This window comes from Phascolarctos cinereus, unplaced genomic scaffold, assembly GCF_003287225.1.
Source record: "Phascolarctos cinereus isolate Bilbo 61053 unplaced genomic scaffold, phaCin_HiC Scaffold_1;HRSCAF=81, whole genome shotgun sequence".
In the NCBI taxonomy this organism is placed as follows: Eukaryota; Metazoa; Chordata; class Mammalia; order Diprotodontia; family Phascolarctidae; genus Phascolarctos; species Phascolarctos cinereus.
In genome coordinates, this window is record NW_027555514.1 from 151,248,998 (window position 1) to 151,265,279 (window position 16,282).

Consider the following 16,282-nt stretch of genomic DNA (forward strand, 5'->3'; position numbering starts at 1 on the left):
TCCCTTTAGTTTCTTGTTTATTTTTTGCCAACACAAACAAAAAAGTTGCTATAAATTTTTTTTGTATTTAAGTGACGTTTGCCTCTTTCTTCTATCTTTCTATAAGACTCTTTAAAAGAGGGAGGGGAAGAAAGAATGGAAAGTCAAGAAAAAGGCTATATGAAGTCAGAGATGAAGGTTTTGAACATAGGTGCCTGAGAGGATAGTAGTTTCAACAACCTGGACATTGAAATTCAGAGAAAGGACACCAGGGGAAGGGGAAGAGGTGAAGAAGGGAAGGATGGTCTTACCTATTGAGTTTGCAATAATGCTAGTATATACAAGAAGAAATATCCAGAAGGCAGTTGGAAATACATTATTATTGCTCAGGAGGTAGGTTAGGCCTGAAGATAAGCGATTTGGAAATCATCCACGTAGAGGGAATGTTTGAAACTCTTTAAGTATTTCCAGGGTAGCAAGGTGGTACAGTGGATAGAGCGTTGGGCTGGTTTCAGGAAGACTTGTCTTCCTGACATGAGCTTACAGACACTTACTAGTGACCCTGAGCAAGTCACTTAACCATGTTTGCCTCAGTTTCTTCATCTGTGAAATGAGATGAAGAAGATGGCAAACTACTTCAGTATTGCCCAAGAAAACCCTAAATAGTGTTATGAAGAGCCAGCTAGGTGGTGCAGTGGATAGAGCACTGGGCCTGAAGTCAGGAAGATCTAAGTTCAAATCCAGCCTCAAATGCTTACTAGCTATGTGACCCTGGACAAATCACTTAACACCATTTCCCCCATCTGTAAAATGAACTGGAGAAGGAAATGGCAAACCACTTCAATATCTTTGACAAGAAAACTGAAAATGGGATCATGAAGAGTCAGGTACAATTGAAAAAGCACACAAACAACAACCAAAAAAAAAAAAGTGGAAACAACAGCAACAAGAAGTATTTCCGAGGTAGAGAGGGTAGAAAAGGCCCAAAAGAAGGCCCAAGACAAATCCTTCAGGGGCATCTACACAAAAGGTATAAGAAGAGAATTGTAGCAATGGAAGAAGCTGAAGAAAAGCCATCAGAGAGGCAGGAGGAGAAGCATAGGGAAGTAAAATCATGAAAGTCAAAGAATGAGAGAATATCCAGGAGGTGAGGCTTACCAACAGTGTCAAATGCTGCCAAAAGCTCGATGGGAGCTGAGAATTATTTGAAAACGTGATCAGATTTAGCACTTTGGACCTTTGAAACAGCAGTTTCAGGAATGGTACAAAACTAGATGAATGGATATGATTCATTTTATATTTAGAAGAACACTTCATGAAATCAGTATCACTGATAACTTTATCTTAATTGACATTTAAGCCCACCTCTTCATCCACAGCTTTTTTTAAACTATAAACAATAAGAATGTGTGTGTGTGTGTGTGTGTGTGTGTGTGTGTGTGTGTTTAACTCATCTGCTTCTTACCAGGATCAATTGAACATCCATCATAAACTGTTGCTGCCTATTAGAAAAGGAAAAATAAAGTCCAATAACTACTCTATCCCAAATGTGTCTTCCTATTCCTAGATGTTGACACACTCAATGCTTTTTCTACTACTTAAACACAATCTTAAGTTTTCTGTTCATTAATCACGCTATTTTAGAATCACAAATATAACATGGAATCACAATAACTAAGAAACCTGAGTAATCATTTGAGGCACCAAGATACTGTAGAGTGTGAATCAAGAGGCCTGGCTTCTTGTCCTGGTTCTGCGAATTTGCTCTAGAAAATTTGACCAGTTACCTCACTTCTATGAGCCTCAATAGTAAAATTAAGAGTTTGGAATAATTTATATTAGTTCTAAAATTATATCATTCAAAGCTAAAGCCTATTGTGTGTATATGTATCTATCTCATTATTTATGTATATATATACATACTACAAATATATGTACATAATATATACAATAAATATATGTTTGTATGTCTATCTATCTATGACAGTAGCATCTATCATTAAACTTTGGTTCCCCAAAAGGTAAAGAATGAGTGGTCATTTTATACTTAATGAATCTCTTAGCCAGTTGTCTTTTTCATACCCCTCAGCCTTTACCATATTTTCCAGGAATTCCCAAATTGATACAATTTACCTCATGGTTTTGAACATTTCAAAGGCAAAATAAGTATGAATTTTCTACACTAAAATACTTAGTCCATTAGAATTGTAAAAGTTCACTAGTCTTCTTCATTTAGGTAGTTTAATTTCCTTACCCTTGGTTTCCAGCTGTCAGTCATTTGTTAAGGGATTTTAGTGGCTGCCTTTTTTAATTTCTACTCCTCTTTTACCTCAGTTTTGTATCATGCTTGCCTCCTATTTGATTTATGAATTTCATTATTTCTGTTCTAAACTGTTATTAGCAGATGCATTCTAGTCTACTTCAGTCTTGAAGGTTCAGAAGTGCTTGGTTTAACTTTCTTCTTTATACTTACATTTTCATTTCCAGGCAGTAATGTTGGCTTTGGATTTGACTTTTGTTGACTATTAAATGAGTCCATGTTCCTAAACAATACCAAAAAAAGAGATATTTGGGATTTTTACCTGGGCATTTTTTCTGATATTTTATCCTCAAATTTAATCAAACCACATATTGTTGGGGGAAAATGACATATGAACATCTTTGTGTCACAAATCATTAGTCAGCACAGAGTCAGGCACTAACAGAACACACACTCCCTACATATAGGCTCTGTGATTTTATCTTCATATGGAGCTTCTAGTATGACATGTCTTTCTACTAATATAAAATGACACAATGTATATCAGTTAAGTGATTTGCCCAGATTACATATGATTTCATATCTAATAAAGTTGTCAGAGGTGAAAACTGAATCCAAGTTCATATTCTCTCTCTCTCTCTCTCTCTCTCTCTCTCTCTCTCTCTCTCTCTCTCTCTCTCTCTCTCTCTCTCTCTCTCTCTCTCTCTCTCTCTCCCTCCCTCTCTGACATACAGACACACAGACAGAAACCATATGGTAGAAAAATCATTACAAATTAGGAAGCTGGGTCCAAGTTTCACCCCTGACACAAGCAAAGCTCTAACCTACACTGCAGTGCAAATGTTGTTCCGCATTAACAGAGGGAGTTGACTTTTGAAGTTTTCTGAATGAACTTACAATAAAAAGAGAGAGAGAAATAGACCCAGCCTCCAAACTCTTTGTCTTGGGTTATAGGGTAGGGGGCATCTGTATGAGTTTTATTATTTTTCAGTTAAATGTTTATTGTAATGGCAAAGGAACCAAACTTAATCAGAAGCAAAAACAAATAAGTTCTGGCCAAGAGTCTGAAGTTCAAATATCTTTCTATCTTTCTTTGCAACATAGAAGGATAACAATTTTTCTGTAGGAAGAATTGTAATATTTAAACTTTCAATGGGCCTCCTTTATATAGAGGAAGAAGGTGGTGAAGAATGAGCTTTAGGGGTCAGAACCTACAATAATGCTCACAGGTAAATGAGATATGACCTGTGCAAACATTTATGTTATAGTTGCTAAGCAGGAAAAAATTAGTCCTAAAATTAAGCCAATTTTTTTCAAAAGTTATAAAATTGAATTTGATCTTTTTAATTAAAAATAATACATACCTAATAATGAAAGAAGGAATTTTAACCATGTCATCTTTAAAATGTATTGAAATAATTGTTAAAAGCCTAAAGATAGTTGAGATTATCAAATAAATATGAACTTTTCTTCTACCTTGGCATCTGGATGATTTCCTTAGCCGTAACACTTGGCTGGCTCATTTGATGCTGGTCACAACTGGGAAAGAATCTTGAACAGCGTGGAGCACTAATGTTAAGGAAATGATATATGTTAACATGAGAGATACAGGCACCCAAGATATAAGTGGTTAATATTAATAGTAATGAAATATTTGCTAATCAATAGGCACACAAGTCACATTGTGTCTATAGAAACTCACTCCTCTCCAAACCATTGTCTACAAAATTAATGAAATAACTTTCCAAAATTCAAGTCTACTATATTATTCTCTTTGAGAATCTTCTTGGCTCCTTATTGCCTGCGGGATGAAACACAAACTCCTGAGCTGGTTATTTAAAGCCCTTCAAAACCTAATGTTCCTTCTCATTTCTCATTATCCTCTTTTCAAGCAGGTAGGCAAGAGCCAGGGGCAGACAGGTGGCAGAGTCAATATAGCAAGCCTGGAGTAAGGAAGACCTGAGTTCAAATCTGACCTCATACACTAGCTGTGTGATCGTGGGCAAGTCACTTAACCCAGTTTGCCCCAGTTTCCTCATCTGTAAAATGAGCTGGAGAGGGGCAATAGCAAACCACTCCAAAATCTTTGTTAAGAAAACCCCGAATAGGGTAATGAAGAGTCGGACATGACTGAAAAACAACTGAACTGGTAAGAGTCAGGTTGTAGATGCTATCAAAGGTTTTTGAGGTGGGGTATGTGTGGCATGACTAGATTTGGCAGATGGATTAGAAAGGGACAAGAACTGAAGCAGGGAGAAACATTAGGAGATTGTCTCAACAGTTCAGGTGAGAGTGATGTAGGATAGTGGTTATGTGAGAAGAAAGAAGGAATGGATGCAAGAAAGGTAAAATGAAGACTCTTTGGCAGCTTGTTGGATAAAGGGTGGCTGAGAGAGAATAAAAAGTCAATTTTGAATCTAAACTTGCAGATCTGGTTGATTAGAAAAATGTTCATGCATTTGAAAGAAATAAGAAATTTAAGAAGGATGGGTTTAGAGGGGGGAAATAATGGTTTTGGTTTGTGACTTAACTGAATTTGAGTTGCCTATGACACATTCCAGTAGACATGTCCAGCAGAATATAAGTAATAGAGGGACAAAGATGAGATTCCAGTCAAGGATAATTAGAAGGAATGGTCAGACCAAAGACAAGATAGTGTTATGAAATACTGATTCAAATTATTAAAAGAAACGAAAAAAATCTCTTTTTCACTTGAATGGCTATCTAGTGAGCTCTCTCCTATGCTTTATGTATCCTGTAGATTTTTTAACTTAAGTGTAGATTTCCATTTATTCTGATTATATGTATATAAGAGACATTAATAGATTTTACTCATTATTTTAGCCTATTGATCTTTTTGGATTTTAATTGTGTACATAAAATTTTTAACTATCCCTTCTAGTTCCATATCATCTACAATTTGCTAAGTATTTAACTGTCAAATTGATAAAGATACTGAAGATAGAGCGAACTGTCAAACCCTACAGCAAAGCACTGTATATTTCTCTTTAGGTTTACATTGATCCATCAATCAACTCTCTGTGGGTCATATCCAGTCATCTAACCAATTCTGAATGTATCTGATTATACTGGCTTTTGTTTTGTCCACAGGGGTATCATGAGAACTTTTGCAAAATGTCTCACTGAAATACAGCTACACAAGATATACAGCATATTCCTGATTGTCTAATATCATAATCCTGTTTTTTAAAAAAATTACTACTCTAGTAATCAGATTACTTGTATTTTACTTTGTGAATAAATTTATCCTACTCAAATTCCCTTATCTCATTTGAAAATCTACCTTTTCTGTTAATTATAATAATTTAGGACTAATGAATGAATATGTCTTTGCTATATATGAGTTAGAGGTACCACTACCACAAAGTCCCTATTTTAATAAATCATTTACATAAGAAAATCTCATTCCTTATTTCCTGGTAATATTTCCAATGAATCTGACACACATTTGTAGGAAGCTACAGGTAATAGGCGAAATGAATGGTTCTTGGAATAATCAGGTAAAGTTTTCAAGGGAAAATGCCTCACTGCTGTAATACAGCTATTTTGCTCTATACCTCCTTCTGAGAACTAAGCAAACATAATTTTCTTAACATATCAGCCCAAGTCTCTATTAACAAAGTAATGTGGAAAATGAGAGAGTCTGTCTACTTAGACGTAAATGTGCTGGCCACAACGTTCTTTAGTTAACTATATTTCAGGCAAAGGTTTTTTTTTTTAATCTTGAAATATTTGATAATTTCTTTGGTCCTTAGCTTAGACACCCTCTTTCAGCCAATCTTGATTGCTTTTACTGGAAATTAAAATGTTTAAAAAGAAGTAATAATTCAAATCTTACTCTTTGAAGAGACACCATGCAACAGCATAGACACACATCAAAAAAAGGACACCTGTTATAGTTATCACTGCAGAAATCCAATTATCAGGGCTCCAATAATGTGAAATTCTCATTAATATAGATGTAGTAACCTGAAAATAAGGAAACATTTATTAAACATTAATAACAAGATGCCTTGTAAATATAGCATGTCTTGAAGTTTTTCTCTGCTGGGGATAGCTGCTAAGCATTCCATTCATGTATGTCAGCTTTCTTTTTTTAATAAAATGGGGCTTTGACTATTATTGTTACCATAGTTAAAATAAGACATTTCCAAGTTTAAATACTTAATTTTTTGCCTACAGGAAAAAAAATTTGGCTGTTCTCCTGAGTAGTTTTGGTAAATATGACATTGTGCTGGATAGTTTTAATTCTGATGTGGAAACAAGTTATTGGTTGGTAATATAACAAGAAAATTATCAAGGGAAGGAATTAATTACTTTCTGCTAAATCACTATGGCTAGGTTGATTAAAACTGAAGTTTGTACTGTGCCCAATAATTCCAAAGCTAAAATGATAAGAAGGAAGGATTAAGGAATTAAAGTCAACCTAGAAGACTTGAATCAAAAACACAAAGACCAAGAGTTATGATTCACATAGTACAAACTCAAGAAATCAAGGCCAAGAACTAGGAGATCAGAGTTAATATAATTAGGGGAAAATCATTATTTAGGTCCGTAGGCAAAAACAAGATAAGTTGGAAGTGGTCAATCAACAGTACTACTGTACTTTTTGCTGTCTCCTAACTAGTCTTGTCTCATCAACACGTCCAGGATCATTTAAAGACTTATTTGAGAACCAAATTACTGTAAGTGTGCAATTATCATGACATCATGCATACTTAAATTTCCTATATTTTAATAACTTTAAACTTCAAATAATATCAAATAAACTTCAAAAAATATCATAAGCAATTTTCCTTCTATTTATATAATAATTATTTAATGCCCAAACACTAAATGAATTTTCAGTCAATCAGATGTTTTACAGAATCACACAATGTTCAAGCTAAAAAGGACATTACTCTGACACACTGGTCCAAGAGGAAGAATAAGCTTATTTCTTGCTCTTCAGTCATTCAGACTTTCGCTCTGCTACTATGACTTAATATCCACTCCTCTTTTGAGTTTGGCTGGATAAGTATATGACCCCATTCAAATTCTCCTGGAAGTTATCTATTTGTTCCTTGGACATTCTTCACACTTCCTATGGTTTTTAATACCTGGCTAATAATCTTGCTTTTCAATCCACTTATACTAGGGGATTTCAAAGTACATACCGATGTTTTGTTAAACAGTTTAGCCTCTCAGTATATCAATCTCTTCAGCTCTCATGACCTATAAACCTTTATTCCAACTTAACCACACACAGAGACAGTGACACCCTTGTGTTCCCTATTTCTGACAGCTGTTCCCATTACATGATAAAAAATTAAGAAATTCCTCTAAAAGCCAAAACTTTCTACCAATCTATCTTTCCCTGTGTTATTCCTTTGAAATCTGTTATTTATTCCAACCATAATCTCTAACCTCTCTACTTCTCAATACTATTCCAGGCCATTGTCACTGCTCATTTCACGCTCGTCCTTTACCAATCTTGAGCCTAGTGTTACTTTTTCAACTTTAAATCATTCTGTACTATTGAATCACTTGCCTCCTTGTAACTATTGTTGCTCATGCCTCGCCAAACTCCAACCTTGCATCATTCCCACCATCTACTCTCTCTGGTTCTATTCTTGTACTACCGAATGGCTAAATAGTACTGGAGGAAGCTACATAACCCAACTTATAGAAGTCATCTAACAAATTTAGATTACCTAATCTCAACTGGACCTTCACGAGAAAATCTTTTTCACAATTTCCTATTTGACTATCTATTGCATTCTCCAAGAAGGTTACTCCTAATATTCTCTTCTCTTCTCAAACTTTCAACAACAGTCCCTTCCCTTCTGTCAGAGAGACCTTTCCCCATACTTCACTGGAAAAAACATGTCATTCAACTTGATCTCCCTCTCTTCCCCTGCTCTACATCTTAAAACACCTTGACATAATTCCCCAACCCCTCCTCCTTTACTCCAGTCTCTAAGGAAATGGTAGTTCATCTCCTTGCCAAGGCCAATGATCACGTCCCCTCCAATGTCCTCTAGCAGACTGTATTCATAATCATCATGCTTGAGTTACTCCTATTCCCTGGATGAAGATGGAGGGCCTATAGAAAAATGGGTGAGGTAGCAAAGGGAGACATTGGGAAAAAAGAGAAAAGAAATTCAGTTATGGGAGGGAGTCTTTCTGTAAGCAGATGGGGACTTTACAATGGGCATAATCTGCAATGATTTGGTTTTTATAGAGGCTTGAGAGAGCGTTGTGCCTCCATAGACAGCATCAGGAGAAGGGGAATCAGAGTTCTTGGAGGATAAATAATATGCAGAAGAGTGAGAAGACATGGACCATAAAGGACATTTCATGACAAACAGGAAAAATGTATTATGGGTAAAACAAAAGATAGTAATGCACTGAACAATCATGGACACAGGAACATTTCTACCATAGAGAAATACCCCTACCTCCTCTTTTAGGAATCTATATTTCTAAGCGTGAGACACAACAGGAAAATGAGGGGTGGGGAGTTATAAAAATCTACAAAGTCATAAAAGAAAACTAAAACAGGTAACTTAGATAATTTAATTTGATGAGAGATACAGAAAATAAATAAGGGATACATGCAAAGGCCATTAATCAAAGAATGGAAGTTTAGAATAGATAGAAAGAGAAGATATATAATGAGGAGAATGAGGGAATGAAATACTTTTTAGGACAAGTTATGGATAAAAACCTGTCCTAAAGCCCATTAGTATTGTACTTTCTCGTTATTAGTGTAGACAAATGCCAGCCCTGTGTGAGCTGCAAGGTGGACCTGGCAAGAGACCAGAGAGCTTCATTTTTCATCCAGCCCCTCTTCTGTACTCTACAAGTGCGAGTACCTTGGGGCCTTCCAAGATTCAAATCTTCTTTAAGAAGAATCCGTCATTTCAGATACTTATAGCCTTCCTTTGAGCCACACTCTGATAGCCACTCCTCCCTCTCTAAATGAAAAAAAAAATCTAACAAAACAAATAGAATGAGGAAAGGATTTTTTTTTCCTTCTAAGTATTATTTGTAATACAGGATGCCTCCCTGGTAACAGGAAAGGAGTCTTAGAGAAACTATAGTGGAAAAAAAAAAGATATCAATAAAATTTAATTTTTAAGTGAAAATCATGGCAGGAAGAAATGCTTCCCAAATAACCAGAAAGTAGAAGTGACATTAACTTAGGAATTTTCAAAATTGTCATATGTGAGATTCTTTAAAATATCTCAAGTCTAGAATTTGAGTTTCAAGAGGAGAAAATAAATATTAAAACCACAACAATGAGCATTGTTCCCAAGGTAAAAAAGTAATAGCAGATATCAAAGTAATCTCTACTGGCTCCTCCTTCTCTGCCTAAAAACATCTGCCTTTCTTTCCAACTATTAACCTCACTTTCTCCTCCTCTTCACTAATAAATAGCTAGAAAAAGTAGTTTAAATTTGTTACTTTTTCTTCCTCACCATCTATTCATTCCTTATTCCCCAGACAGAATCTAAATCCAAGGAGCAAGGACATTCTCTCTAGTATATTCTCAGCCCCATTCCTGGCCTCTTCATTCTTAGGTATTGCCACTGAAAATTTCAAAGGGACTTTGATCCACAGCCTTACACAATTATCTGCTGAATATGATCACCTAGATATTCAACTTTGCTAACAATGAAATTGAATTATCTTCCTTTCTAAAACCTTCCCCTCTTCTCAAAAAAAAATTCCTTTTTGCTTTTTTTTCCCTTTGTTCATAATAACATTATTATCCTAGGTACCCACTCCCCAAACCTCAGATTCATCTATGACTCTAACTAATCCCTCACCCCATCTCCTTTAGCCCTTATCCCAGTGATGGGCAAAATAAAGGTGTTCAGACATATGTTCTGAATGAATTGATAGATGAATGGCTGCACAGATGGATGAAAGAATGAACAAGGAATGAATGAATTAATGAATCCCACCAAAGTATTATACTAAGAATGAATCAAGAGAAACAAGTGCAAGAATTGGAGTCAGGAAGACCTGGGTTTACATCATGCCTCAGATATTTATAATAGTTAATGTTATATATAATCTTTAGCCTGTTTCCTTTCCTAATTATGAACCATTATAGAGAAAAATTGTGTTCTTAAAAATGGTTATGTCCACCTTCACATTGGAGTCTTCATATCATGTAAATGCTAATTTGATTTAGAGGAACTCATTGAATTCTTCATAGAATTTTTCCATCACTTCATCCTCTGCGAAAGATAGAATTATCTTCATGGTGTGGTCTGATGACCTTCAGACAAGATGATCAAGTGATGGTAATGTTTCTTGTTGCCTTTGGGCTCAAATCAAACTAATTCCCCCAACTCCTTTGTTTGCCTTTCCAGTAAGAATCTGTGAGCCATCCCTCTATTTAGTCACAACGTCCATGTGGGTTCTGGTTTCATTTATAATAGCTATAAAAAGGATATCAACAGTGAGATGGTTTAGGCCCTTCAGTGCCCACTGGAGGTCATTGGAAAAGCATAAGGATTAAGATGAGCAACAGTTGCATCAATGTTTAAAGATTGTTTAAAAATTCTGATTCCATACATTCTATGTTCCCTTTTCTGCCATTCCAACACCTGTACTGCAGAAGCAAAACGGATCCACAGAAAACTGAGAACAGTTTTGTATTTTTCCTTGTTTCATGGCTTCTACTGCCAGAGAATTCATCACCTCCCAGGAGACAACCTACTAGTAATAAGCCTCTCCATATCTAGCTGAGCTGGTCTTCAGGCAACCAACATACTCTGTGAGACCATACTCAAAACTTTCCCAAAATGGTAGAACATGCCAGAGCTTGAGCTGTAATGGAATAACTTTTTATAAATTGTAAATAAGAATAAAATTTGAGATGTAAGGCATAATTTATTAAATTTACATTCTAACTCAGTTTATCCAATTAGATCAGAGGTTCTTAATCAATCAATCAATCAATCAATCAATTTATTTATTTAGTCATGGACCTCTTTGACAGGCTAGTGAGAGTCCTATGGACTTCTAAGAATGAAGTTTTTAAATACAGAAAATACGTAGGATTACAATGGAAATCAAAATAGCAAAAATAAAGATTTAGGGTTCCCCCCCATGAAAGTTACCCACCCTCAGAAATTTATCCATGGACTTGTGAATGTTAAGTTAAAAATTTTCATATTAGACTATATAATCATGACCTTTTGGGGGGTAAGAGTTGAACTTCAAGGCAAATAAAACATTCTCATGATTCAAGGCGATGATGTTAAGTTTACAAGTGCAAAAGTTCTACTCTTGTTCTCTCCTTCTTCAGGAAACATGCACAAAATATATGTTATAGGACAGGACAGGTCAGAGGTAAAAATACCCAATTACCCTCTGAAGTGGTCAGGTACATGGACAGTTGCAAAAAATTCTAAACAAGGTTTTCCAATGTCTATGACTAAACAATTCCCACTTTTACCAGGAGATGGCAGCATAGCATATCATAAGTTTTTGTCAAACTTTGTTGACATTTTCTAAGGCAATATAAGATACAAAGCCGGATTTTCACAACTGAAAAGGAAAAGTTGACATGAAACTTTACAGATGAAATAAGCCAAAAAGATGATTGTTTTAAGGGCAGGAGATCAAACTACTTTTTTTTTTTTAAGTTTTAATGAAGCAAAACAATTCTGATTACTGGAAATTTCTGGTAGAGAATAAAGCATTGTATGACTCTACATTATAGTTTACAATGTAAGAACTGGGCATGTCTGGACAAAGGAAGACCAAGAGATGAGAATAAATACTGACAGTGCCAATTGTTTCATGGTACACAACAGATCAACCACTCATTTGTCACTCCCTTTTAAACTAAGCAGTGCCCTGCAATCGCAAGTGCTTAATAGACTGAGCTGGTGACAATATGGTTCAGCCATTAAATCAGCCAAATTCCTTCTCAGCTCATCTGGAAATGATACCTCTACCCAAAACAAAGTCATATGGAAATAATACCACCAATGTATAGCCAGTGGCCCTGGACTTTAGCTCTGATAAAGAAGCAGGGAGAACAACCAACAAGCATTTATATTATTAATTATCTATTATGTGCTAGACATTTTGTGAGGTGTTGGGATTACAAATGGAAAAGTGAAGCTGCATGTGATTTTAAGAGTTAATAATCTATTTCAACACACTAAAGAAGGGGGCCACCCTAAGAAGGATCTGGTAATGTGCTCAGAAGTATAGTTTTTAACATTCTTGAGAAACCAAATCTTGCCCCTGCAGCAAGGTGGTAGCTACAAATCACATGTAAATAAAGTCAAGTAGTACAGCAACTATATTAATAGAAATATAAATATAAAACACATATGTAGATATCATTACATATATACATTATTTTTGTGCATTGTACATATATATATTATACATACATACATATATACACATGTATATCAAGTGTACATGTGGGGTAGATGTGTATAGTGAAGTCACTACTGTTTTAATTTAGGAACAATTATGAGCTTGCCAAAAATGACCACATAGTATATTGGATAAAAGCTGGCTTTGTAATAAGAAAGACCTGAGTTCAAATTCTCCCTCCAATACCAATAATATGCCTATGGTCAAATCATTTAATCTCTCAGCACCTCTACATAACTCTCCAAGCATTGGTAATGAGAATTTACACAACTGAATAATCTTTATGATTCCAGATATAATCTTTAGGGGGGCAGCTAGGTGGGTGAATAGAGGGCCAGGTCTGGCATCGAAAGTCTCATGTTTCTGAGTTCAAATCCAATATTAGACACTTAGTAGTTGTGTGGCCCTGGGCAAGTCACTTAACCCTGTTCGTCTCCATTCCCTTATCTGTAAAATGAACTGGAGAAGGAAATGACAAACCACTCAAGTATCTTTAGCAAGAAAAACCCAAATGAGGTCACAAAGAGTTGGACATTACTGAAATGACTGGACAACAACAATAAAAATAATTTGTAAAGGGCAACTTTCCGATCCTCTTCACACTTTTATCTAGACAACATCAACAACTTACCCTTCCAATATGTGTGTATATGTGTGTACACACACAAATACATACATGTTTATGTAAATACATATGTATGTACATCTATAAAATATAGACATATATAACTATGCCATCTGTTCATAAAATATATCTATTACTTTTAGGGAGTTCTTATCAAAGGAAATTTGAAAGTTTGAATTTTTAAAAAGAAGGAAGCATAAATAGAGAAAAATCTTTCTACAGGGATTAATGATAATAATACTTTGAATTTATATGACATGTTCTCTCCAAATAACTTTTACATCTGTTAGTTTCAGTTGATCCTAACAACATCCTTGTGAAGCAGGAAGGACAAGTAATCTAATCTCCTCCCTTAAAGCCTGTACCTATAGTAAATATTTAAATATGTATTTAATTACAGGCCTGGCTCTTTTGGTTATATTGTCTTTCTCTAGGTTGGCATTTAGTTCTTCCATCTAGGGATAACATTTGACTAGGACAGGTTTTCTGAGGCTATTCTAGATTTTAGAAGATTCTTCAGACCCACTCCACTCTTAAGGCCTGGACCCAAATCATACTATTGTAGATTCTGGAAATGAGACAAAGTGGAGAAAGCAATATTTTTACAGTTGAATCCATCATAATAATAGACACCATTGCTTGTCCAATTCAATCTACTGCCAAATATGCTACCTTCCTTAACATTCTTTTAGGTTCTGTTCCTTTCTCTCCACTCACTCACAGAAGTACCCCCTTAGTTTAGGCCTTTCTCACTGCTCTATACACTGCTCTGTGATATCACTAAAGTCTTCAAGCTGGTCTCCCTGACTCAAATCTCTCCTCATTCCAATCTATCTTCCACACGGCTGCCAAAAGGTTTTTTTTCTTTGTTTGTTTTTGTTTTGTTTTATTTTGTTTTTTAATACAGATGTTGGAGTCAGCTACCTGGTACAGTGGATAGAGCACTGAGCCATGAGTGGGGAAAATCTGAGTTTAAATTTGGCTTTAAACTCTAGCTGTTGTGACCTTGGGCAATTCAATTAACCTCCATTTGCCTCGATTTTCTCATCAATAAAATGGTAATAATAATAATAGCATCTACCTCCCAGGGTTGTTGTGAGGATCAAATCAGATAATATCTATAAAGTGCTTAGCACCTTAGTAGATTGTCATAGCAGGCTTGCCATATAAATGTTTTGTTATTGTTATTGTTCCATTGTTTTCAGTTGTGTCTGATTCTCTGTGACCTCATTTGGGCTTTTCTTGGCAAAGATACTGGAGTGCCTTGTCATTTCCTTCTCCAGCTCATTTTACCAATGAGGAAAATGAGGCAAATAGTGTTAAATGACTTGCCCAGGGTCACACAGTTAGTAAGTGTCTGAGGCCAAATTTAAACTCAGGAAGATGAGTCTTCCTGGCTGCAGGCCCAGCACTTTATCCGCTGCACCACCTAGCTGCCCCATGTAAATACACACACACACACACACACACACACACACACACACATGCGTGTGTATGAATGTGTATGTATGTGTGTGTTTATGTATATACGTGTATGTATTGTGACTATATACACATATACATACATATGTACATATACATACACATATCTATATATACATATATAGGTGTGTATATGTGTGTGTATATATACATATATACATACATACACACACACACATTCTATCTGTTATTATTGTTAGTTCTCAATAAACTCCAACAGATACTTATTATCTCCAGGATGAAATACAAATTCCTGTATCTGGCATTTAAAGCTCTTTTTAACCTGACCCTTTCCTACTTTTCCAGTCTTTTTGCACTTAACTCTCCTTCCAAAACTCTATGAACCATATACACTAGCCTACTTACTAGTCCTCTAGCATGACACTCGATTTTATATACTCTGCAGTTGTACTGGCCTTTCCCTGTGACTGAAATACCCGCTGTCTTCTTCGTTCCTTAGTTGCTCTGGCTTCCTTCAAAATCAGATTAAATTCTGCCATATGCAGAAGATCTATCCCAGTCTCCTCAGTTGCTGATGACTTCCTCTCTGAGATGACCTTCCATCTCTTCCATATTTATTGTGTATGTACTCAGTTATTTACAAGTTGTATCCTCCATTAGAATGTAATCTCCTTTTCTTTGTGTCACTAGCATTTAGAACACAGTCACATGGTTAAGTACTTAATAAATGCTTTCTGATTGATCTCTCCATGTATCCTTCTTTATGCTTCCCAATAGCTTGTTGTTTGCTATTTTAAATGCGAAGTAATTTGATAATCTATATTTTATAGATAGAAACTTTGACAATAAGACTACATGCAGTTTAAAATGAATTTTGCTCATTGATCTATTGTATGTGCTAGATGTATAAATGAGCATTTAACCAGTGATGGAGCCAAGGTTAAGTAGCTGCCTATTTTACTCCTCTAAAATTAGTAAGCCCCTTTTGTTCAAATGATTAGGCTCTCCTATCCAAATCATGTTTCTAAATAAGTCTTGATATAAAACCACAGATGCATTTCCACTGGACTTCAGGGCCTCTTATCAAAGGACAATCTGGAAGTTCCATTGACTCTAAAACCTAGGAGAAACACTAAATGAAACTCCATTCCTCCACTAGGAGACAAAATGAATGTTCAAGTTTCTTAAATTTCTAACTTTCACTTTCTGTGGCCTTTCAGGACTTTTAAGATTTGAGCAAGTAGGGTGTTACAATAGAAAAAGCAGTAAATTTGGAGTTAGAGGATCGAGGTTGGAATCTCCATTCTGCCCCCCGTCTAACCCTAACCCTAACCCTAATTGCCTTAGTTTTTTTATCTGTAAAAAGAGGAGGCAGAACTAGATGGCATCTCAGGTCCCTTCCACCTCTAACTCTGTAATCCTATAAAATCTTTTTTTTTGCAAACATAAATCTCTCAAATCTCTCCTCATTCCAATCCATCTTCCACATGGCTGCCAAAGTTATTTTTGTAAAATACAGATCTTAGAGTCAGTTAGTTGGTGCAGTGGATAGAGCA

The 16,282-nt window shown here is 35.6% G+C and overlaps 1 protein-coding gene across 1 annotated transcript in view; it reads right to left on the reverse strand.

Annotated features, from left to right (window-relative positions):
• Positions 1-6,094: 6,094 nt before the first annotated feature.
• Positions 6,095-16,282, reverse strand: part of LOC110206901 (cadherin-related family member 4-like) — a 126,284-nt gene continuing 116,096 nt past the window's right edge. The window contains exon 19 of the mRNA XM_078150012.1: positions 6,095-6,229. Coding sequence (XP_078006138.1) covers positions 6,095-6,229 — 135 coding nt within the window. The remainder of the gene's footprint in view (positions 6,230-16,282) is intronic.